We start from the raw sequence: 24,037 nt of genomic DNA on the forward strand, positions 1-24,037 counted from the left end.
GGCAACTTGGTGAGACTTCATCTCTACAATAAATCAAAAAATTAGCCGGGTATGGTGGTGTGTGCCTGTAGTTCCAGCTACTTTGGAAGGCTGAGGTGAAAGGATCGCATGAGCCCAGAAGGTCGAGGCTGCGGTGGCTGTGAGCGTGCCACTGCACTCCAGCCTGGGCAACAAAGTGAGACTCCGACTCAGTTCAGATGCGAACTTCTAAATTTGATCCTTTCGTTGATGCAAAAGGTATCTCAGAGATCTTATAGAGCCTCAGAATTGTCATTGTAAGATTCTTGTATGGGTAAAACGAGATGATCTTTGTGAAGTTCCTAGAAGAGCGCCCATGTGTGGAGGCAGTGTAGCACCTTGCCAAGGGAAACTAGACTGCCTGAGTTTGAATCCCCACACCACTCCACTCACTGGTTCTCTGATCCTGGGCAGGTATTTGACCTCAGTACCTCAGTTTTTTTCATCAGTAAATAATAATAGTATCTACCTCCTAAGATTATTTTAAGGATTAAATGAGTTAAATATGTAGTTCCCTTAGAATAGTGCCAGACAGGCAGTAAGTATTGTCGTTTTTACAAGCCATTCTGAGTTGACCAGTCAAATGTAAGATGATCTCATTGTGTTTAATTGAAGTACCTATCATAGTATTCCAGAGTGAGAAAGAAGGTGATAGGCTCATTCTATGCTGCACTGGGAGGTAGGCCATTTTCTGGGGATGAGTGCTTAGTTTTGGGCACTAAGACTGAGTTGTAGCCAAAGGAGAGAGACCAGGCTAGTGGAAATTGTATTGTGAGGAACATTTGCAAGAACTGAAAATTTATTTATTATCTGGGTAAAAGAAGACTTCCCCCATTTGACAGTCACAATGGAAAGACCTGACTTAGATGGGCAGATAATTAGAAAATTAAAATGTGATCTGGCATAATTGGAAGAATGATTACTTTTCAGATTGGCTTCTTCCCTATGATATCATCTTCCCTCCTGAGACTCTCAGCTTTGACCCCACTGAATGCAATGTCATTGTTCTGAATCATCCCATACAGTTTTGGGTCTGTTAGGAAAATGAGCATTTTGATTATTAGACCCAGTGTAGTTTGGGCTCCCTTTGGAAGTGACATGCTCCAGAATATTAGGTTCTTTTAGGGAGATTAATATATTGAGTGGGCCAGGCTCGGTGACTCAGCCTGTAATCCCAGCACTTTGGGAGGCCGAGGCGAGTGGATTACCTGAGCCTGCAGGTTTGAGACCAGCCTGGGCAGCTTGGTGAGACCTTGTCTCTAAAATAAAATAAAAAATTAGCCAGGTATGATAGCGTGTACTTGTAGTTCTGGCAACTTGGAAGGCTGAGGCAGAAGGATCGCCAGTGCCCAGCAGGTCAACCCTAGGGTGGCAGTGAGTGTGCCACTGTACTCCAACCTGGGCGACAGAGAGAGTCCCAGTCAAATATATATATATATATTTATATTTTTTTTTTTTTTTTTGAGTAAATGGTTATCCTGAGCATCTTTTAATGGCCTTCTGCTTCTGCTTATATATTTCCCATAGAATCTTTATGTAAGAAAAATGAAAATATTTGCAATTCCTTAGTTTGTTTAGGGTCATCTAGAGGAATTAGAGTACATTTTCCTAATTTGCATTAGGAGCAAAAGAATTACTCTTTGTTAACTGAGGAATTTCTTACATGTTTTAGGTGCTTTTGATCTAAATACCCCAGAAGAAATTTTCCTCCTTTCAGCTTATAAATTTTAATTAAAATTTTTATAAAAGAAGAAAATTGATACTCAGCTCATTTCTACATGTAGGCAAAAGATGATATGGATGGATCTGTTGGGGGATATAAATTTATTTCTTTAGGTGAGTTGGGTTTTAAATGAGTATACTTTTATACTTGAACTCCGAAGAACAAGAGGTAGAATGAAGCCTGTGAGTTTGGTCAGTGTGTTGAACTTCATAGGAGGTGAATGTCCGTACTTTCATCTTCAGCCCTTTGTTTCACCAGATTCTTGTGTGTCAGTTCATCTACTTAGTAGCTTACTCGAATTTTGGGGGAAAACTAGAGAATAAGGAATAGCTGTTAAATTTTACGTGGAAAGGGATAGTTGGGCATATAAAACATTTAAGACGTACACTTTTGGAATGTAAATTTAAGGTTGTTTTTTGTTTTTTTGTTTTTTGATAAATGTTTTTCTTGGGTTTCTCCTGAGGTTTCTCCTGAGGCTGTCTTCAGTTATCTGAAACTCCTTATTTCTTCCATAGATGTTTTTTGAATCAGGCACTGTGCTGCAGCAGTGGACACCCAAGTTACAATAGATTTTCTTCCCTTACAGAGTGTTATTGAAATAGGATTTTTAAAAACCTGTATGTTTTGAAGTTTTCCTCTATTTCTGAGTTTCTATCCTGAAGTATTGTTTTTTTGATCTAGAATCGGCCCCCCCATTCTCTTTTAAAGAAGGATTTTAAAATGCTTAATGCTTTCAATAGTGAAATTATAAAGAAAAATACTTGTTTTCCCCAAAATACCCAGGGGCCCTGTTGGGGCATCAGTCATTGCTCTAATGTTGACTGTAACTATCGGAAACAAATGTTCATATTGAAAAACTGTTATGAAAATATTGAGGCGGAAGGATGGCCAGAGCCCCAGCAGGTCGAGGCTGCAGTGGCCAAGAGCGGCCACTGCACTCCAGTCTGGGCAACAGAGTGAGACTCCAACTCAAAAAAAAAAAAAAAAAATTGTTTTTCAAAAATAAATTTTGACCAGCAGGAGGGATAAAATTTAAATCTAAATAATAAACTTTTCTCAAAGCAGGGGAGACCATATGATTTTCGCCTTGAAAAGGCTGTCCTGTATGATGATCATATGCTCTCTAAATAGATTTTCTGTGTTTTAGGGAAAGAATCTCAGAAAGGATCCCTGCTCTTTGATGACCTCCCTCCAGCCAGCAGTACTGACTCAGGTACAGTCTTCAGGCTCTCCCAGGTGTGTGTCAACGTCTCTACTCATCCTGGGATTGTAGTTGTCTCAATCTTTTTCCCTTTCCCCCATTTTCAACACACAGATGTTTTAGGTGTTGGACTGTCTTAAGTTTTGAATCCATGGCATCAGGTAAGGCAGAAAAATCTGCTAGTCGCTAGCCCTGAGAAGTACTGCATAAAAATATTGAGCAGTTTTCTCTGGTTCATTTCAGTATTTATTTTACTAGCTGAAATAAAATTTAACTTTTAAGACATATTTTTATTTCCTTAGAAATGATAGGACTTTAAAATAGGTTCAAGATATTATTCACTGCGGTATGAGTTGCCACTGGATTGACGCAAGAGCTTTGAGTTTATTTCAGTAACCTACATAGGTGTCCTGGTGGGATGGATTCTGACACTTAAGCCTTATATTATTTTTTTGTGGGCTCACTAAGTGTTCTGCTGTGTTTCAGGATCAGGGGGACCTTTGCTTTTTGATGATCTCCCACCTGCTAGCAGTGGTGATTCAGGTAAGTGGTAGGGGGAAAAAAAATCCTAGGTGATTATGGAAATAATACATACATAATATTTTGTTTTCATGGGGAATTTGCATATAGGTTTTAGCAGGATTTTGGATGACATTAAGTCATATAGCATAAGGTTTACTGAAACTAAATGGATCCATCAAGTGGAAGCAAAAAGGTTAGGTACTTTTTGATGATTATTTATCTTTAATTTCTTGAAGCTCAAACTGCTGGAACTGACTTTAAGAATTAAGAGCTCAATAATTTATTCTGAACTTTGTTATTAACATTTAAGAAACTATTCAGAGTCTATTATTCTCATTTGCCTTACTATGTCCCTGACAGATCCAAATGTATCCTGCCTGTTAGCATTGGCTCTACCTGCTCCTGAAAATGTTTAACTTCATTTAAGTAGAACGGAAGAATACAGTAGATTCTCGTTGTTTTCATAATGACAAATCTATTATTCCATCTTGCTGAGAACTTCCTATGTGGCGTTTCTCCTGTTGGGGAGTTTGGGAGCTAAAGGGGACTGAGGGGAAAATGGTGTAGAGAACAGTGTGGGTGAAGGCTTTTCCATTTCATATGTTAGTATATTTCTGTATTTGAGAAAAGTATTGCAATCATCTAAAATAAGAATTCTCAAGTTTTCAGGGTTGTAGACCCCTAAGCAAAAATACTCTCATACTTAAAAATGTAGCCTGAAACCTTCCCAATAAAGATAGTACTCAGTTATAATGAAAATTAATTTGTCCAAACAAGGCTCTTACATATTTAATAAAAGAAATTAAGATACAGCATAGCTATCTTAGTTATCCATAAGGCAAAGACAATAAACTGGAAGGTCTATACCGCTACTAACAAGTTTGATTTATATATATAAAATCTTGCATCAAATGTTTTAGATTTCTTGAGAAGACAACACATTCTCAAGCAGTCAGGGGCCATTTACAAAAGTTGGTTATATACTAGGTCATAAAATAAGTCTCATTCTGTTTCATGTATAGGCCTCATTCTGTACTATACTGTAATTTGTTTAGAAGTCATAGCAAAAGCTTAAAGTTTTCTCTGTTTTGGAACTCAAAAGAAAGAAAGATACTTTCACATACACATCAAGAAAACTAGAACCCGAACAGTAAGCAACAGGGCACTAGTGGTGAGATGGCAACTCCTTTGGGAGAAATTCTGTTAGAAATATCTATGATTTTTTAAAATTTGGCTTGTAATGTGGGGTGACATATATGTATTATACTGTTGCAGAAATATGTCCTTGTGCAAAAAATTTACTCTTGAGGGCAGGACCATTTTCTGTACTTTTTCCTCAGCATTCAGAAATGGTTGGCAAAGAATAGGTTGATAAATGGTTGCATACTTTTTTTTTTTTTTAAGTGATGAGGTTTTGTTATTTTGCCCATGCTGATCATGAACTCCTGGGCTCAAGTGATCCTCCCGCTTCAGCCTCCTGAGTAGCTGAGAATACAGGCACATGCTACTGTGTCCAGCTATTGTTTAACTTTATACCTAAATGCAGGGGACACTTAGAGTCAGAAGCTGCCAGTTATTGGACATTTGCTATAGCAGGCACTGCAACCAATGCTTTACATACTTTGTCCCCATCAATTTTCAAACAACTCTCAGAAAAGACAGTATTCTTACGATGTTACAGAGGAAGAAACTGAGTCTAGAAGGTTAAATAACTTGCCTTTAAGTTGCACACCTCTTGAACCTAGACTCTTCTAATTCCAAACACATACACAACGCAGGTTTCCTCTTAGCTTAGGCCTTGACTACATATCCATCCCTCTGCAAGTGAGAATGGTTGCAGCTACCCTATTTTACCTTTCAGGATTACAGTTCTCAGAACCCGGCATTTACCTTATTTTGAGCCTTTTTGGGTACTTATTACTTTATGGAACTTGTTCAGGATATGTTAGTTTGCCTACAGATTTTGAAAACTTTCTTATTTATGAATAAGGGCTCATGGGTATAAAACATCATGTATATGCCACAGGCTAAAAATGTGTACATGTATTTTAATCACTGAAAAGCTTCTATTACAAATCCTTTCAGGGTTGATTTGACTCAGTGTCTAGATCTTGTATTCTCCCACTGTGGATTCACAACACAGCCCATGCATGCCTCTTCTGCCCCCTCAACTCCACCCCCTGTTAAGTCACAACTACTGGCTCTGTCTGTGTCTGCCAGTCCTTGCCTGAAATGTCACCATTGTATCTGGGCACTGGGATAAAACCTAGTATGGTAGTGACTTTTTCTAACAGTCTACAGCTGTGTTTCTGTCTGGCTTTTACTTTATTTCTAGGTTCTCTTGCCACATCAGTATCCCAGATGGTAAAGAATGAAGGGAAAGGAGCAAAGAGAAAAACCTCTGAGGAGGAGAAGAATGGCAGTGAAGAGCTTGTGGAAAAGAAAGTTTGTAAAGGTTTTCAGACAGTTTGAAACCAAATGTATTAGACTTTATATTCTAAAACAACCCAGAGCAAAAATAATCTAGCTTTCTAATTATACTTTCTTTTTATGTATATATTTAAGAAATGAGTAATGGTTCCTTTTTTGCAAATAATTTCCAAGTTTACCTGTGCTTTCTCTGTCCTTTTACTTTTCATATTCATCTGTCCCTACCTTTGATAAGAAACTTACATTTGTTCCTCAAGAGTTAAAAAATACAGGTAGTTTTTCTCTTTCCACAATGAATTGTTAGTTTACTGACCACCCAGTCTCTCTGTGACTTCTGGTCTTTGATCACAACCTGTTGATTCTTGCTTTGAATTCTGTGATTTGGCTTAGTAGACAGCTTCCCAGGAGAGCCTAAGTCTGGAAAAAGTAGTTGAAGTTTGTAGTAAGTTTTGTAACTTGTCAAAGTTAGTGGGGAAGAGAATTATAAGTATTGACTAAAGAGAAGTAGCTGTGGATTTCATTTACTGCACCAGACTACTTTGTCTCTTGCTACAAGTTACCATATTACCTCAATGAAAGCTGTATGATGCAGGTGGAGGTATGTGAAAAGACCCACTTGTAGTTCTACTGGGAAGACATCTTCTGTTTAACTTGTTGTTTCTCAGAGGACAGCTCTTCGAAAAGTGATCATTTTATTTTTTGCCTGGCTCTTGGTTGCAGAAAATGAGCTTAAACTAGCCTAGCCATTAAATGTAACTGGATCTCTGGGCCTGCAGTGGAATCCTTTATCCTTTCCGTCCTCATTTGAAGTAAAAGCAGCTGGTCTTACTGTCTGTTCAAATTCTCCACTAGCCTTGAGCATGGAAATACATATTTTCAGGACAACTAACAGGGCATTTGGGACAATCTCTGCTGACTTGTATTTCTCTAGATTAGGAATCTTTGTCCTCATTAAATTATCACAAGACTCAATCTGCACATGATCCCTTCTCCTGATTTGAATCCCACTTTTGTGGGATGGCAGATCGCCTTGCCCTGGTGCTGACTTACAGCCCAGACAGAGCTGTTCTGTGCTCACTAGCTATTTTCTCATGTCTCTGCCCTGCTGTCTACCCTCTCAGCCCAGCCTATACAACAGTGCGCTGATTTTGGTTACAGACTCGCGGCTGGGGAGATGCTTTGAGGGATATTGCTTGTTTGTTTGCATCTTTAGGACACTGCTGAGTAAAACAGCCATAGTTCCCTCTCATTTGCTCTGGGACTAGGGCTTCCAGAGGGTCTGGCACAGCTTTGTATTGGCTTTTTTGTTCTCTTTTCCTTAGCCTCTTCGGTGATCTTTGGTCTGAAAGGCTATGTAGCAGAGCGGAAGGGTGAGAGGGAGGAGATGCAGGACGCCCACGTCATCCTGAACGACATCACCGAGGAGTGTGGGCCCCCATCATCCCTCATGTGAGTGTCTGTGCTCCAGGAAGCCTTCTTGGCATTAAATTCTCCTCTGTTTTGACTGGAGTTCTGGAGTATGTCTAGTTGTTATTTACTAGAAAGACTGACAATGTCACTTGAATTGCTTGGTTCTATATTAGTGGTTCTCAGCTAAGGCTGATTTTGCCCCCCAAGGAACATTTGTCAGTATCTGAGGACATTTTTGTTGTCACGGTTGGGGGAAGGTGTTGTTACAGGCATCTGGTGAGTAGAGGCCAGGAATACTGCTAAACATCTTAGAAATACAGGGCAGTCCCACAACAAAGACCTGTCCAGCCTGAGATGTCAGTAGTGCTGCAGTTGAGAAATCCTGCTAAATGGTAACTGGTGCTCCACGCTGTGGATATTCAGGGCGTGTTATTTACTCACCAGTAACTGAGCAGCTTCTGACAGAGAGTGGTTTTATTCTGTGACCTAGAAGATAGAGTTGGAAGTCACTAATTAAAGTATGAATGGTGATCAAGGAGAACTAGTACTGATAATCAGCGCCCAGAAAGAACAAAAAAGTTGAAATGACTTCAAGGAAAAGAAAGACAATGAAAAATTTCCTGCAGCTATGCAAACTAAAATGAATTCTTCTGGATAAGCCTTTAGGAATGGAGAAAAAGCAACCAGAGGTAGGACATTAAGTTGACTGTTAACATAACATTACATGTATAATGATGTAAATTACATAATTATTAATACATAATATTAACAGTTTCCACACTCCAGAATTTCATAATATTTGCATTACATACATTTACTGATATCAGTCGGTTATTAATATACAGTGTGCTGGAGCCATCTGTGCCAGTGGCTTTTGTCCAATAGATGAAGCCTAATCAAAAAGATGAAGTGGGAAAAAAAAGATGAAGTGATGGCTGCTTCAGAGCAGCTGGTCATGTGCAGAAGCAAGGATAAGTATACTCATTGTTGTAATGCTGCCCTTGTCCACCAAGATTGTGTGTGCTGGGAATTGCTGAATTCAAAGCCAGGAAAGGGACTTCTGGAGAGCCCGGAAAGGCAGATCTTTTAGGGGTAGATTTAATTGGAAAAACTAAATCATGCCTAAGCAACACTAAATCATACCTAACAATACTAGACTGTAAGATAACGATTCTGAGTTATAAACCAGATAAGATTTATTTTCTCATGGCTCATGATGCCATGCCCTAAACTGGAAAGGAATGAAAACGTTTGGAAAAAGGGCAGCTCTGTAGAATAAATGTCATTTCTCACAAATATTTTTGTTTTTTTCCTGCTTGAAACAGTTTACTTGATGTCTTTTATTCCTTATATGTGGGTTTCTGGTAAAACTTAAATGAGGAATAATAAAAGTGGTAAGATAGGCTTTAAAAATGAGACACTGTTCATAGTTTATTTGAAGTGATTCTTCCCCTCTGCTTTTATAGATACAATCATATGCCGAATAGGTCAGCTGTAGACTGCATATATGATGGTGGTATCATAAGATTATAATATCATGTTTTTTATTGTATCTTTTCTACGTTTAGATATATTTAGATACACAAATACTTATCATTAGATTACTACTGCCTACAGTAACATGCTGTACAGTTTTGTAGTCTAGGAGCAGTACCTATACCATATAGTCAAAAGCATGTAACAGGCCATACCATCTTGGTTTCTCTAAGTATGACAGTCATATAATGTTCACATGATGACAAAATTGCCAAACATATTTCAGAACGTGTCTCTGCTGTTGCTTGATACATGACTATATTTTTAACTGTCTTGAGTCAGTAACTTTATCTGTTAATACTTAAAGCCAGATCTGATTTAAATCGTAAATAAGTTCTGAATTTTACTTTCATCATTAGTGAAAACTCAGTTAACAGATCTACACTTTTTAAAACAAGCATAAATTTAAAATGCCCCAAAAGGCCGAGTGTGGTGGCTTATGCCTGTAATTGTAATTACAGCACTTTGGGAAGCCAAGGCAGGAGAATTGCTTGAGGCTAAGAGTTTAAGACCAGCTTGGGCAAAATAGTGAGATCCTATCTCTACAAAAAATAAAAACAGCCGGGCATGGTGGTGTGTACCTGTAGTCCTAGCTGCTCGGAAGACTGAGGCTGGATAATCACATGAACCCAGGAGTTTATCATACCACTGCATTCCATTCTGGGTGATAGAGCAAGACCTTGTCTCTTAAAAAAAAAAAAAAAAAGTCCATGAAAGTTAACTTAAGTGTTTGTCTTAATGTTACAGCCTCCCCCCGCCCCCCCCCCTTTTTTTTTTTGAGTTGAGGTCTCACCTTTGCCCAGGCTGGAGTGCTGTGGTATGATCACGGCTCTCTGCAACCTCGACCTTCTAGGCTCAGGTGATCCTTCTGTCTCAGCCTCCTGGGTAACTGGGACTATAGGTGTATGCCACCATACTTGGCTATTTTTTTTTTCTTTTTCCTCCTCACTTGCACGCAACCTCACCCAGCTAATTTTAAAAAATTTTTTGTAGAGACGAGTCTCATTATTTGCCTAGGCTAGTCTTGAACTTCTGGGCTCATGCAATCCTGCCTCAGCCTCCCAAAGTGCTAGGATTATGGGTATGAGCCACTGTGCCTGGCCCTCTGTCTTATTAATGTTTACTCTTTCAGGTGAGATTTGAAAGCTTTAATGGCAAAGTGTGACTTTTACTGTGAGAATTTCATTGACTCTCAATTCATTCTTCCAGTACTCGGGTTTCATATTTTGCTGTTTTTGATGGACATGGAGGGATTCGAGCCTCAAAATTTGCTGCACAGAATTTGCATCAGAACCTAATCAGGAAATTTCCTAAAGGTGAGACTGAGAAGTAAATCAGTTAATATTCATTTTGTTTTTTGCTGTTTGGATCAGACAGGTATGTCACTTTGGCTTTCACAATCACTGAAGACTCTTAAAAGAATGGGGCTGAGAAAAGTGGATGCTGAGGCATCAGGGTATAGTGGCCATGTAGGTGTGGCTTAGGATGGTATTTCTCATGTCTTTGAAAGATGGGCACCTTTTGTGGATTGTCTTTGGTTACAATGAGCATCTTGCCTTTTCACCTGGGAAACTAATAAAAGCCAAATTCAAATAGTACTGTGTTATAGGTGAGGAAATAGAGATTGTTCTTAGTCATGCTTAGAAATCAACTGACGTGCAAAAATTACAAAAGCAAAATGATGTTGGGAGGGGGATAATCTTCCCCCCTTTGAGAGGCTGTTTTCTTTTGGCCCTTCTGTAATAGGAGATGTAATCAGTGTAGAGAAAACAGTGAAAAGATGCCTTTTGGATACTTTTAAGCATACTGATGAAGAGTTCCTTAAACAAGCTTCGAGCCAGTAAGTATAATTCCATGAAGTTTGAGTGGACACTAATGTCTTCCTGAATGCATTTCAGGTCTTCTGATGTGGTTTAACACTAATGTTCACTATCTGAAAAGTGCCTAGCACTGAGTAAGCTCTTAACAACCTTTAGCTAAATCTAAAACACAAAGAAAGTAAGTATCAAGGAAATGGTTCATTTTAAAGTATAACATACTTCCCATTCACCTCTGCAAATTAGTCTCAAAGTGCTAGGCTGAAAGTGGTGACTGTGTTTCTGATGTGTCTTCCCCCAGGAAGCCTGCCTGGAAAGATGGGTCCACTGCCACGTGTGTTCTGGCTGTAGACAACATTCTTTATATTGCCAACCTCGGAGATAGTCGGGTATGTGGCTCTGGAGCCACCCATTTAGATGACAATATATTTTATGGGGGGAAAAATTAGCAAATACTGGTGAATAAGATTAAAATGATGATGGCTGGGTTGAAATTTTCTTCTTGTGAGGTTGCAAGGTGTTCCACAGTATTTAACTTCTGGGTAGGGAGATAGTAGCTAAGCTAGAGGCAGTTTGTTCTCTGGGAAAACCTTGCCCTATAACAGACTACTGCTTTTAAACCCAGGTCCTTTTTGTTTCTTTTCTCCCCCCATGGTTTTGTGTGTGTGTGTGTGTGTGTGTGTGTGTGTGTGTGTGTGTGTGTGTGTGTGATTAATCAGTATGCAAGTAGCTTAAATATTATTTTACTTTATTGCTTTACCTCAGACAGAATGAATGAAAAATATTAACCCTTGCCTCTTGAAATCATTGCAATTTCAGAATAACTCAAAAGCTACAGCTAGAAAAGTACTGGGGGATGTACCATTCATCCACAGAGTCCAGTCTACCTGGTTTAGGGAGACAGCCCGGGGTGTTCCTGGTGACCATTGTGGGGAGTGACATAAACCCTGCAGGCAGTGCTCTGGAAGGCTGCCTCCATTCCCGCCCTTCTCTGAGTCAGGACTGTATGCACAATTCTGTTACCACTTTTTCAGCCAGCCTTTGTAGTCCTTCAGCAGTCACAGGAACAAAGTGACACCTTGCACACATTTAAGCAGCATCTTCATCCCTGATGCTTTTGGAGTGATTATTTATGAAATAAATACCAAGCACTGGGGGTACATCAGTGAACAAAACAGATACCAGCCTCTGCCTGGTAGAGTTTATATTCTGGTGATCCTCTGATGGCTCTAGCACATATGTGTTTAAACCGTGTGATTTCAAAAATGGCAGGAGGAAGCTTGGAAAAAAAGAGTGAAACCCAAATTTGAATCTTGGCTCCGCTTTATGACTTTACTTTTATCCTTTAGGTCTCAGGTTTCCTCCTCTGTAACACAAACATAGTAAACCTGTGGCACCTCCCCCCGTACTTTACTAGTGACAGTAAACCTGGTAGAAGTGAAAACAAACAGACACCAATATGGAGGTCCTGCTCAGGACTTGACCAGCATGTGGAACGCTCACCCTCCTCTTTGCCTCCCACAGACACACAGACTTATGTCTTCAGCCTTGTAGACTCCAGGCCAAAAGGGACCTTGATACTGGTTGAATGCCTCCCTTTCGTGTCACAGATGTGACACTGGCCAGAGTGAGTGAGTGATTGTAGTCATCCAGCAAAGTTTGCACCAGAGTTGTGACCAGAACTGGAGGTGTCTCTTCCTAACTGGTGTGTCTTTAACTGTTCTTTGATGCTTGATTCTTTGAACTTGTGTTTATCAGCAGGAGGCTGAATATGAAACTCCATTGTTAACTTTCTTCAACTGCTACCGTGAAACACTGGTCTCATTGAATTTCATAACTATTGTAATCTCCATCTTCCCAGGCAATCTTATGTCGTTATAATGAAGAAAGTCAAAAACATGCGGCCTTAAGCCTCAGCAAAGAGCATAATCCAACACAGTATGAAGAGCGAATGAGAATACAGAAGGCTGGAGGAAATGTCAGGTAATAAGGGACTGATAGCTGTAGGGAAGGAGGGCTGTTGGCTGTAGAAATGTCTTCCCAAGACCTTCAAGGAGTTGAACTTCCATGTTACTCAGTTTTCAGCATGATGAGATTCTGAGGTCTACACTGATGCCATAGGTGGATGACTGTTGTAGGATTTTACATATGTCCAAGTGAAAGTAAATTATGTGCATAAGAAATTTGCCTCCCTAAATTTGAAAAAGGATAAAATCTGTCTCAAATTCACGTTCACCATTTGCAATGCTTTCTCTGTTTCTAGGAAGTTTCCTGAACACTGTCACTTGTCACACTGAATACATGACAGTTTTAGGTGAATTCTCCAGAAAGCAAACCTAATTGCTTAACACAGAACATATTAGGACATACTTGTAGTATGTACTCATTATTGCTGGTCTTCTTGGGAACAGTTTCTCTGGCACAGAGAACCATGTCTTTCCTGGCTCTGTCTTCTGCAATTCCATTGCATCTCTCATTAAATTTTTGTAAACCATGTGTCTGCTCTGGTTTATCATCTGCTATTTCTCCAAGGCAGTTAAAAGGGAGCTTACATGTTTTCTTTACTTTAGAAAATTCTCCTTCAAGGACATTGCATTATGAATTTGACCAGAATTATTTTCTTGTTCATTGTATAGTATGACTATTAAACTTTTATTTTCTGTTGGAGATAAGACAGATGTCATCTATCAGTGTAAGACTGCATTTGTCCTTTCAAGTGTAGTTTCTCTTTTATTCAGGGAAGTCTTTGTTATTGCTCCAGACTGAGTCTGTCAGTGGTGCTAGGAGGTCTCTATAGAGAGGCGTCAGAGCCATTAGCATTTGTTCAAAAGCTCTTGGATTAGTGAGACATGATTTCATTCATGGTTAATGCAGTTTACATACATGAGCAGTGATGGGATTGTAGACCTGGTTTTAGACCTCAGGCATAGCTGTTTGCTCCATGTTTGCCACCGTGACTACTGTCCTGGTGACTACTGTAGAAGGTAATGCCTGAGGAAGACTCTAACGTGAATGTCAGCATCACATCTTCTACCTTTTGTTTTTGTTTTTGTTTTTTGAGTTGGAGTCTCACTCCGTCGCCCAGACTGGAGTGCAGTGGCCACTCCCAGCCACCGCAGCCTCGACCTGCTGGGCTCCAGTGATCCTTCTGCCTCAGCCTTCCAAGTAGCTGGAACTACAGGCGCATGCTACCACACCTGGCTAATTTTTTGATTTATTGTAGAGATGAGGTCTCATCAAGTTGCCTAAGCGGGTCTCAAACCCGCGGGCTCAGGCAATCCACTCACCTCAGCCTCTCAAGGCGTGGGATTACAGGCTGAGCCACTGAACCCGGCTTCATCTTCTACCTTTTTAAAATAACTTTTAAATTCTTCTTTTGCCTGAACTCCTCCTAAGGATTTTTGTATTGACAGTCCTGTGACTGAAAGTGAGGCCAGCTGGGTTGCAGTTGCTTTCTATTTCCCAGTCCTCACTTAATTCAGACAATGTTCAGATGCCTTAGAGATACAATTTAACAGTGTGAGCTTGGGTGTACCCTTTATTTCAGAGAAGTGAGGCTGGAAGCTAAGAGTTGGGCAGTGGCTCTCTGTCCCTGAATAGCAGGGCCCTATTACCTGCTCTTCCACCTGAGGCCAGGGCTAGCTCCTCCCCACAACTGCAGCTTTAGCCTTAGCCTTCCAACTAGCTGAAACTATGGGCATGCGCTACCACCCCTGGCTATTTTATTTATTTATTTTAGAGATGAGTCTCGCCAAGTTGTCCTGGCTGGTCTCGAACCCCTGGGTTTAGGTAATACTCTCATCTCCACCTCCCAAAGTGCTGGGATTATCAGTCACCCAGATTCAGCAGTGAACATTTTGTCATTGTTGCTTTGTCTGTATGTGTGCGTCAGGCTGAACTATTTGAAAGTTGCATACATTATGACATAACACCCTAAATACTTCAGCATGTATCTCCTGAAAATAAGGATAGTCTAGACATAATCAGTGATCATTTTCATACTAACAACAGTAATACTCTTTAGGTTATATTAGATTATCTAATATCCTATCCGTATTCATTCTGTATTCATATTTCCTCAATCCACAAAACATCTTTGTTTCAAACTAGGGTCCAGTCAGCATTCATGTTTACCTTGGACTTGTATTTCTTACTTTGAACCATGATATATGCCAGCAGTTGTATAGAGTCACCAATGTTCAGAATTTGTGTTTTTTTTCATGGTATCATTTCCATATATTTTCTGTAAACTGGAAGTTAGGTGTAAAGCCTTCTTTAGGTTCACATTTAATGTTTTTAGCAACGTTTTATGGAGGATGCTATATGCTCAATAGTCCCTCACTTCAGTAGGCATATAATGTCACTATTAGTGATGCTAAATTCTAGCACTTGGCTCCTTGTTTCCCTGTGTCATCAGCAGGTAATCTAGGGAGACGTACTTTGGTACTTTGTGAATACTCTGTTTCCCGATGATCTTAGCATTCCTTAATGATCCTTGGCATGAATCATTATTTCATTAGGGATGTCAAAGTTAATTTTCATATTCTGTGATTTTTTCCACATGTATTAACAGGCATTCTGTAAAGAAAGGTTTTTCATCATCAGTAGGGGATGAACACAGTTTCTTCTAAGAAAGCAGGGTAAATGTCATTTTCTTGAATTACCAATTTGCAAAGTCAGATAGTCACTTGCAGTTGTGGATATTAGTGTTTTTCCTTTCACTGCTTTGCTTCTTTCCCTCCTTCATTACCCTGTGAATCACTGTGTGCCAGTGAACTTTATTTATTCAGTGTGTTATGTTAATTGTAGTCATAGATGGGTTATTTTCTGCTGCCTGCTTTACCAAAGATATAGCCAGTGGAGGCTCCTTTAGGCTGTGTCCTTGTCATACGTTTACAGTAATCTTTAAGAACCAGAATCCATGTGCTGAGATTGCTCATTTCATCTGGAGTATCTTCAATTCTAAGTCCACTGAAGGACAAGCAGGCTTGGAAACCCGTTGCATTTTAAAACATGAGCTTAGATTGCTATTTCTTACTCTCATTTAGCATTACAGGGATTTAACTTTACAGGGTTTTCTCTTCTTTGACTTAATACTTATAGCTCCTTTCTCTTAGACTGAAAACCTTGGCTCCTAATAACAGTATATTTATTTGTCAAAATAGTTACAAAATCATAGTAACAAAATGATTAGGGTTTTTTTGGAGACAGGGTTTCACTCTGTTGCCCAGGCTGGAGTGTAATGGCACAATCATGGCTCATTGCAGCCTCAAATTCCTGGACTCAAATGATGCTCCCGCCTCAGCTCCTGCATCACCATTGTCAGCTAATTGTTCTGTTTTATTTGTATTGATAGGGTCATGCTTTCTTGGCCAGGCTGGTCTTGAACTCCTGGCCTAAAGCAGTCCTCCCGCCTCTGCCTCCCAAAGTGCTGGGATTATAGGCTGAGCCACCGAACCTGGCCAAGAGATTAGATTTTAATGGGATTTTAACAGTGTCTCTATTTGGGAAAATGAAAAAGTTCTGGGGATAGATCGTGGTGATGGTTTGTACAACACTGTGAATGTATTTAATGCTACTGAACTGTATACTTGAAAATGGTTAAGATGGTAAAATTTATGTATTTTTTACCACAGTGAAAAAAGTGAGAAACTCCCATTCATAGTTCAAAATCTAAATTGAGTGAAAAGACATATTTGGAGATATCATGCATTTATCTTTGTTTCCTTCACCCTATTCGTTGATTCTTTCCAGTGTTTCTTAGAAAAGTAAGTAAATCTGTGTGTGTGTGTTGTTTTGTTTTTTTACTTTCTTATACTAAAGGTAGTTATGTAGCCGTGAATTTCTCTAAGAAGGTAAAGACAGTTTTGTTTTTATTTTACAAGGAAGGCAACTGAACTGGGGGGAAGTTTACAAATAGCATTTAGATTTTTTTTTTTTTAAGTTGGAGTTTCACTCCATCGCCCAGACTGGAGTGCAGTGGCCACTCTTGGCCACCACAGCCTTGACCCACTGGGCTCTGGCGATCCTTCCACCTCAGACTTCTGAGTAGCTGGAATTACAGGCGTACGCTACCACGCCCGGCTGATTTTTTTGATTTATTGTAGAGATGAAGTCTCACTGCCCAGGCGGGTCTTGAACCTGCGGGCTCATGCAATCCACTCACCTCAGCCTCCCAAAGGCGCAGGATTACAGGCTGAGCCACCGAGCCCGGCTAGCATTTAGATTTAAGTATATTAGTAATCTGTACCTAGAACTTGGTCGGTTGCAGGTCTGTCATAACTAAAAGAAACAATTCGGAATCATGCTGTCAGTTATCTGTAGTGTACACATATTAATACATTGGATGTGGGCATCTGCCCTTCTTTGGATGGTCAGAACATAGAGCTTCCACTTACTGCCTTAGCTTTGCAAGCATCAGTTGTGGGTAGTCTATTAAGACCAACTGTGTCCTACTTTTACTGACATGTTACAGGAGCTGAAGTCCAAGCAGTCTCTAGCTTCTCTTAGCAGCCAGATTAGCCTTTAACCCACAAGTAGTAGGAGGTCTCAGAGACTGCATCTCTCTTTCTCTCTGATTATTAAGAAAAACCTGAAACAGAAAATAGCAGCACAATACCCAAGATTAGAGGACTCTGTTGAACAGTGTACCCATTGATAGGAAAACAGTTTTCTGTTGGCAAATGGAAAACAGATAAAACAGCACAAAGCAAAAACTGGGAGTGCCTAAGGTCAGGACACAGTCCTAATGAGGGCTGGTACCAAGGGACAGGAAGATTGGCTTGGTAGGCTGAGACTTAAAAGCCACTTTCTCCTAAGCATTCTAATTATGGGGGAAGAAACTTTGAGGGTAGGGGAAGGCGAATGAACTTTCAGCAGTTTGTTGGGGAGAGAACCTGCTGTGAAACACAGCTTTCTGTTGTGTCCAGAGTAATGTAGGCATTCTAAGAAATGAACACCAATAGAGTATATATCAGAAAGCGTTTGCTCTGTGTGGTGGTGTGTGCCTGTAGTCCCGGCTACTTGGGAGGCTGAGGCAGGAGGATTGCTTCAGTCCAGGAAGTAAGGCTGTAGCATGCTATAATTGCACCTGTCATGACCACTGCACTGCAGCCTGGGCAACATAGCCAGACCCCATCCCTTTAAAAAAAAAAAAAAGTTATAGTAAAATAGATAAAGCAGACTGTGAAATGCAAAGCCTGTGGGACTGCTGGGGCTGAGTCTTGACAAGCCTTGTCCATGGTGGTCCTTTGAACTTGTACCAACAGTTCCTGAAGTGTATGTGGATTTACCCCTGTGCTTGATCTCAGGGTTGGGACTCTGAGTATCCTCTGTTGATCTGAGTGGTGTTTGCATGTGCACATCGTCTGGAGGACGTTGCATTGGGTGTAAACAGAGTACCAGGCCGGCTTGCCATGTCATAATAAAAATGTTTTCTGAAATAGAAGTGGATTTTCCTGGTTCCATAGTTCTGTCCATTGTTGCTTTCTCTTGTTATTCCTGTAGTTCGATGAGTGTAAGATTTTTACTGTGTGGTACTTTGCTTAGTAAACAGGAATGAGAGATGGCAGCACCTGTGCTGCTCCTAGTATTCTCCATTAGATTTTGGAGTTGTTCCATGTTTTCTGTACTGTGTTGTGCTGTACCAGAAGTTGCTGGTAGTAACTCAGTCTTCTGGGACCTGCCATTGCAGAGGTGGTCATTGCACACTTAATCTTGTTGAAGGCCATTGCTTTACTAAACTCTGGCCACATGTTCTTTGAACCTGAGAAGGTGAATATCCTCTCTCTCTCTCTCTCTCTCTCTCTCTCTCTCTCTCTCTCTCTCTCTCTCATTTACTTTCTAAATAAACTTCCAATTAAAAAAAAAATCTTGTTAAATAGGTTGGGTTTATGACTGAGATGGGGGAATACACATTTAGGCATCTGTCTAGTCACTTGGTCACAGAAGAGGCATTTTGATGACTTCTCATAGGACTTAAACCTCAACCTGCTTCCTAAACTGGCACTCTTTTTTTTTTGAGTTGGAGTCTCACTCTGTTACCCAGACTGGAGTGCAGTGGTGGCTTCCGGCCACCGCAGCCTCGACCTGCTAGGCACCGGCTATCCTTCCTGCCTCAGCCTTCCAAGTAGCTGGAACTACAGGCATGCGCTACCACGCCTGGCTCATTTTTTATTTATTGTAGAGATGAGGTCTTGCCAAGTTGCCCAGGCGGGTCTTGAACCCGCGGGCGCAGGCAATCTACTCACCTCAGCCTCCCAAAGGTGTGGGATTACAGGCTGAGCCACCAAGCCCGGCTAAACTGGCACTCTTAAAACTGAGCACCCCTACACCCATCTTCATTGCCTAGCTTGGCTTCTTTACACTCTCTGGTTCCTTTTGCTGTTTGTTTTGATAATTCATATCCCAGAAGATTGCTCAGCTTTTTACAGATGTCAGCAGAAGTCTTTGGGAGAAGAAAAGACATATCTTTGTTATGGAAACTGAACTGTGAGCCACTGAGGGTAACTGTGGAACACAAGGAAGGGCCAGTGACCAGGCTGAATTTCTGACCATGTGCACCTATGTGCATTCATCTTCACAGCATCTCCTAAGCTTCTTGTTCCATGATTTGGGAGCTCTGTAGTGTACTAAACCTATCCTCAGCTTTGGTGTTTGCCAAGTGCCCTCATACACCTTGTTAAGTGTGGATTCTCTTCCTTGGCTTTACAGATGAGGGCCTAAGGTCACACAGTGACTAAGCGCTAGACCTGGACCAGAAGTGTTCTTTGGGACAGCACACTCCCCCAGATGATTTTTCCTTGGTAGTAGAACTCTGTCTTGGGTATCTCTTTCCATTAGTAGGTCGCCTCCTCATCTCTTCTGTATCCTCTCATCTAAAAATAGAATAGGTACAAGTATAATGCTGTGCAGAATACTACCATTTAATAATAATGTTAAATCATACCTATAGGCCGGGCTCGGTGGCTCAGCCTGTAATCCCAGCACTTTGGGAGGCTGAGGTGAGTGGAGTGCCTGAGCCCAGGTTCAAGACCTGCCTGGGCAACTTAGCGAGACCTCATCTCCACTGTAAATCAAAAATAGCCGGGTGTGGTAGCGTGCGCCTGTAGTTCCAGCTACTTGGAAGGCTGAGGTGGAAGGATCGCCGGAGCTTAGCAGGTCGAGGCTGCGGTGGCCGGGAGCAGCCATTGCACTCCAGTCTGGGTGACAGAGTGAGACTCCAACTCAAAAAAAAAAAAGAAAATCATACCTATAGCTGAAATAAAGGAGATGTGATACACAATTCACTTTCAGCTATTTTCCAAATCTCATTAGATTGAAATGCAAAACATTCTTCTCTTTTGGTTGTTCTTAACCCTGGTTGCATGTGTGAAACACTTGAGGAGCTCTAAGATAGAAAAACACTGCCAGACTTGGCCAGGCCAGTGGTTCACACCTGTAATCCCAGCACTTTGGGGGGCTGAGGCAGGAGGATTGCTTGAACCCAGGAGTTCAAGACCAGCCTAGGCAATATAGGGAGACCTTGTTTCTACAAAAAAAAGATTTTTTTAAATTAACCAGATGTGGTGGCACGTGCCTGTAGTCCTAGCTACTCAGGAGGCAGGCTGAGGCAGAAGGATCACCTCAGCCCAGGAGGTCAAGACTACCATGAGCTGTGATCATGCCACTGCACTCCAGCCTGGGTGACAGAGTGAGACCCTGATTTGAAAAAAAAATAAGAAGAAACGTCAGTACCAGTTAATAATGTGGATTTCACAGTCTATATCTTTCACTTCTATTTTCTGCTTTTACGATCTTATTCTAAGTACTGTGGACCCTGATCTGTCAGGTGGAGTCTGAAAATGTTTCTCCCCTCATTTTAGGGATGGACGTGTCTTGGGTGTGTTGGAGGTGTCCCGCTCCATCGGGGATGGGCAGTATAAGCGCTGCGGAGTCACTTCTGTGCCTGACATCAGACGCTGCCAGCTGACCCCCAATGACAGGTAAAAGAACCTTGCCAAAGGCACAAGTGTACATACACATGGCTTTATTTCTCCTCCTTAGTTCTTCCAATTTGTATCAAACCTTTGTTGGAGGGAAAGTGTATATGTGGTTGAAGGGACGTAGTAGTATCTTAGATACTTTGCTAGGCCCTAGAGGTTACAGATAAACAGAATGAGGATTCTGCTCTAGTGGGGTCCGCAGTGATGGGGAGCACACATGGTATGGACAGTTGCAGTCCACTGCGTCATAGGAGTATAGAGTGCTCTGGGAGGCTTTAGCAGTTGGGGAAGGGGTATCTTTGTTGGAGAAAGGAGAAGGGCTTTCCTGGCAGGGAAACACTAAGGCATTAAAAATGTGACATTGTGAAAGCATGGCCAGGCAGGTGCTTGGAAGACAGGAAGAGGTGGGAAATTGATGACAGGGTACTTTGGGAGCAGATTGTGAAAGGCCCTCAATTTCATGCCAAGGAGATTGAATTTTAGTTCATAATTGGTAGAGAATCATGAGGGTTTTAAAACAGCCAAGGTAGGTAGACAAAGAGACTGAGCATTTAGTAGTTCATCTTTCATTTCGCATGCCTGATGGTAAGGCACCTTGGCTCGCCAAGGGGAAGTCCTCAATGATTCATTGTTAATAATGGTATTACGGAGCCAAGAGGCCTAATAGGAACTGAAGCAGTAGTCCTGGTGTGATGGTGAGGGCTGAACTAAGGCAGTAGTAGGAAGAAGATTGAGAAAAGCAAAGTTCAGGAAAACAGGATTCACAGGACTAGTTGATAAAGGAAGTGAGAGAGATTGGTCGGTGATACTGCAGCCAGGGGTAGTCCTTCAAGGCGTAGCTCTGAGTCCTGTCATCAGTGCTGTGAGTGAAGAGCACATGCCTTTTTGGCATTGGCTTGCTTGGCCTTTTCTCAAATTGTTCCCCCATTCTACACACCTGCATTCAGTGTGCTATGTTCTCACCTTCCCTTGGGTCTTCAGACATGTTTCCAGCAGCTCCTTTGGGTTTCTAAACAATGCTTCAGGAAAGTCTCATCTGCCCCCAGACTAGACCTGGGCCCCATCTGCCCAGTGCTCTCTGCTTTCATAGTGTCCTTCCTCAGTTGTAATCACAGGTCTGTGTGATTAGTTTTTCAGGGTCTGACTCTCAAGACACCAGAAGGGGTCTTAGATTAGTCCTCACTGCATTCTTAGCCCAGACAATGTGCTCAGTAATTGTTGGTTGAATGAATGCCCAGTCAAAAGAGAAGAGTGTAGATTTGTGGTATTACATGAGAAATGAAGGGTGGTGGCCAGGTTCGGTGGCTCAGCCTGTAATCCCAGCACTTTGGGAGGGCGAGGTGAGTGGATTGCCTGAGCCCGTGGGTTCGAGACCTGCCTGGGCAACTTGGTGAGACCTCCTCTCTACAATAAATCAAAAATTAGCCAGGTGTGGTAGCGCGCGCCTGTAGTTCCAGCTACTTGGAAGGCTGAGGCGGAAGGATCGCCAGAGCCCAGCAGGTCGAGGCTGTGGTGGCCAGGAGCGGCCACTGCATTCCAGTCTAGGTGACAGAGTGAGACTCCAACTTAAAAAAAATTAAAAATAAAAAAAATAGAAACTGTGGGGAAACATCCCTCACCTCTACCCCCTGCTACCAGGAGAACCAGAACTGTCATGTCTGTTGATGTTCAGAAATATGTTGGTAGGCAGTTTGAGGAGGAGGTTGATTCTGAAAGGGAGAGCATGTCATTTTCAAACAAGAGGAAGTGGACCATTATCTCTTCCTGGGTCTTGGACCTGTACACAGCCCCCAGGTGTGCAATATGCGCTCAAGTACATTTCACTGAGGTCACACTTCATCTCAGCTTTATGTCTGTGGGAAAATGTGCAAGGCATGTGGTGATATAAGTTCAGTGTATATTTACCATAACACCCAGTATTTTTATTCAGTATTTTTCAATAAGTTTGTCCAAGAATGTGCAGCACCTAATGTTTAAGGTAGTTCATATTACTTATAATTAGTGAAGAGAAGGGTAGTCTCAATTTGATATGTAACATCCTACCTACAAATATTTTTAAGTAGTTTAAACCTTTGTTTCATAGAAGTTTTATATAATTTTTAGCCTCTGGACAGCTGGACAAGTATTTATATTACCTCCATGTCCAGGCCATTTTATTTTTAGAAGTTTGCTGCTAAAACCCATTTATATTTTTTCCTGGTATTGTAGGTTCATTTTGCTGGCCTGTGATGGGCTTTTCAAAGTCTTTACACCAGAAGAAGCCGTGAACTTCATCTTATCCTGCCTCGAGGTGAGAAATCTCACAAGGGCATGCTGGTTGTTCCAACTGCACATTAGTTTTTAGAGAAGTAGAAGTCCGAGATTCCATGTACCCCTGTTGTGGGGACAGTCTTGCTCTTTTTTAGTGTGAATGCTGCCCACTGACTCACTGGTCAGTTTGTCCAGCCTTGTTGGAGACCGGGGCAGTTCCTCCTGGCAATAGTGTCTCAGGAGAGTGCTAAAGTACAGGACTACTCTGTTCATTTGTGCCTCTTTGTTGTGTGGTAGGATGAGAAGATCCAGTCCCGGGAAGGGAAGCCTGCTGTTGATGCCCGCTACGAAGCAGCCTGCAACAGGCTGGCCAACAAGGCAGTGCAACGGGGCTCAGCCGACAATGTCACCGTGATGGTGGTGCGGATAGGGCACTGAGGAACAGTGCGCCGCCAGGAGCACGCATGGTATTGACTTAAGAGGTTCATTTTGTGTGTGTGCACATTCTGTGTGTTTTGTGTACTCCTGTGGGATTCCCATGGTTGTAAATAAAGGTTTCTTTTTTTTTTTTTTTCCTAGTCTTGAGTACTCTTATTACACTGGGAACCCTTTTGAGGTTGTGTTTGCTTTTGAATGTGCTCTGGAGTTTCCTTGTTAAAACCATGATAGTCATCTTGGCCTGGCTTGTAATGACCTGCAAGCTGCTGGTTGTAGAACATTTTGTGGTTCACAGGCATCTTACTATGCTTTTCGCCTCATGATGATCCTTGTTGGGAAAGTAGCATTTTGCAGTGAGGAGATTGATTCATCTTTAACCAGTCATGGTTAAAGACAAGGCTAGGACCAGACCAGGGTTTTTGGAACCCTCTGGTTCCTTTCAGTTTTCCATAGAAAAATAGTGTTGCCAAACATTACATAGTACAAGCCCAGGCTTAGCTAGGAAATAGACCAGTATATGAGGTTACTCGTGTAGAGTCATGTGCCCATCAGACCCTGCAGAAACAATACAGAATTTGCCCTTCTGTTTCCATTGGTAATAGGTGCGATCCAGTGGAAGGACTGGGTTTAATGGGTCTCAAGTGTGTATCCCTGGGCTCAAACATGCATCTTTTTGGTCTGAGCAAACAGGTTGCTCCACTGCATGGCC

The 24,037-nt window shown here is 41.5% G+C and overlaps 1 protein-coding gene across 1 annotated transcript; it reads left to right on the forward strand.

The window, feature by feature from the left end:
* The first annotated feature begins 302 nt into the window (after positions 1-302).
* On the forward strand, positions 303-23,464 carry ILKAP (ILK associated serine/threonine phosphatase). The gene is made up of 12 exons (XM_021712166.1): positions 303-336; positions 2,889-2,954; positions 3,429-3,485; positions 5,800-5,919; positions 7,217-7,343; positions 10,050-10,156; positions 10,587-10,680; positions 10,959-11,046; positions 12,519-12,640; positions 20,521-20,640; positions 22,849-22,930; positions 23,188-23,464. Exons 1-12 carry the CDS (start codon positions 303-305, stop codon positions 23,326-23,328), a joined length of 1,158 nt encoding a protein of 385 aa, XP_021567841.1. The 3' UTR covers positions 23,329-23,464.
* The last annotated feature ends 573 nt before the right edge of the window (positions 23,465-24,037 follow it).

The sequence above is a fragment of the Carlito syrichta genome, unplaced genomic scaffold (genome assembly GCF_000164805.1).
Source record: "Carlito syrichta isolate Samal-C Ts95f unplaced genomic scaffold, Tarsius_syrichta-2.0.1 Scaffold303113, whole genome shotgun sequence".
Lineage (NCBI taxonomy): Eukaryota > Metazoa > Chordata > Mammalia > Primates > Tarsiidae > Carlito > Carlito syrichta.

Excerpts from the sequence above, each read along its gene's own strand:
- ILKAP (XM_021712166.1), top strand. The coding sequence starts at position 303 with ATGATCTTTGTGAAGTTCCTAGAAGAGCGCCCAT. Across the intron at positions 337-2,888 it reads GTTCCTAGAAGAGCGCCCAT|GGAAAGAATCTCAGAAAGGA; the intron begins GTGTGGAGGCAG and ends TCTGTGTTTTAG. Across the intron at positions 22,931-23,187 it reads TCATCTTATCCTGCCTCGAG|GATGAGAAGATCCAGTCCCG; the intron begins GTGAGAAATCTC and ends GTTGTGTGGTAG.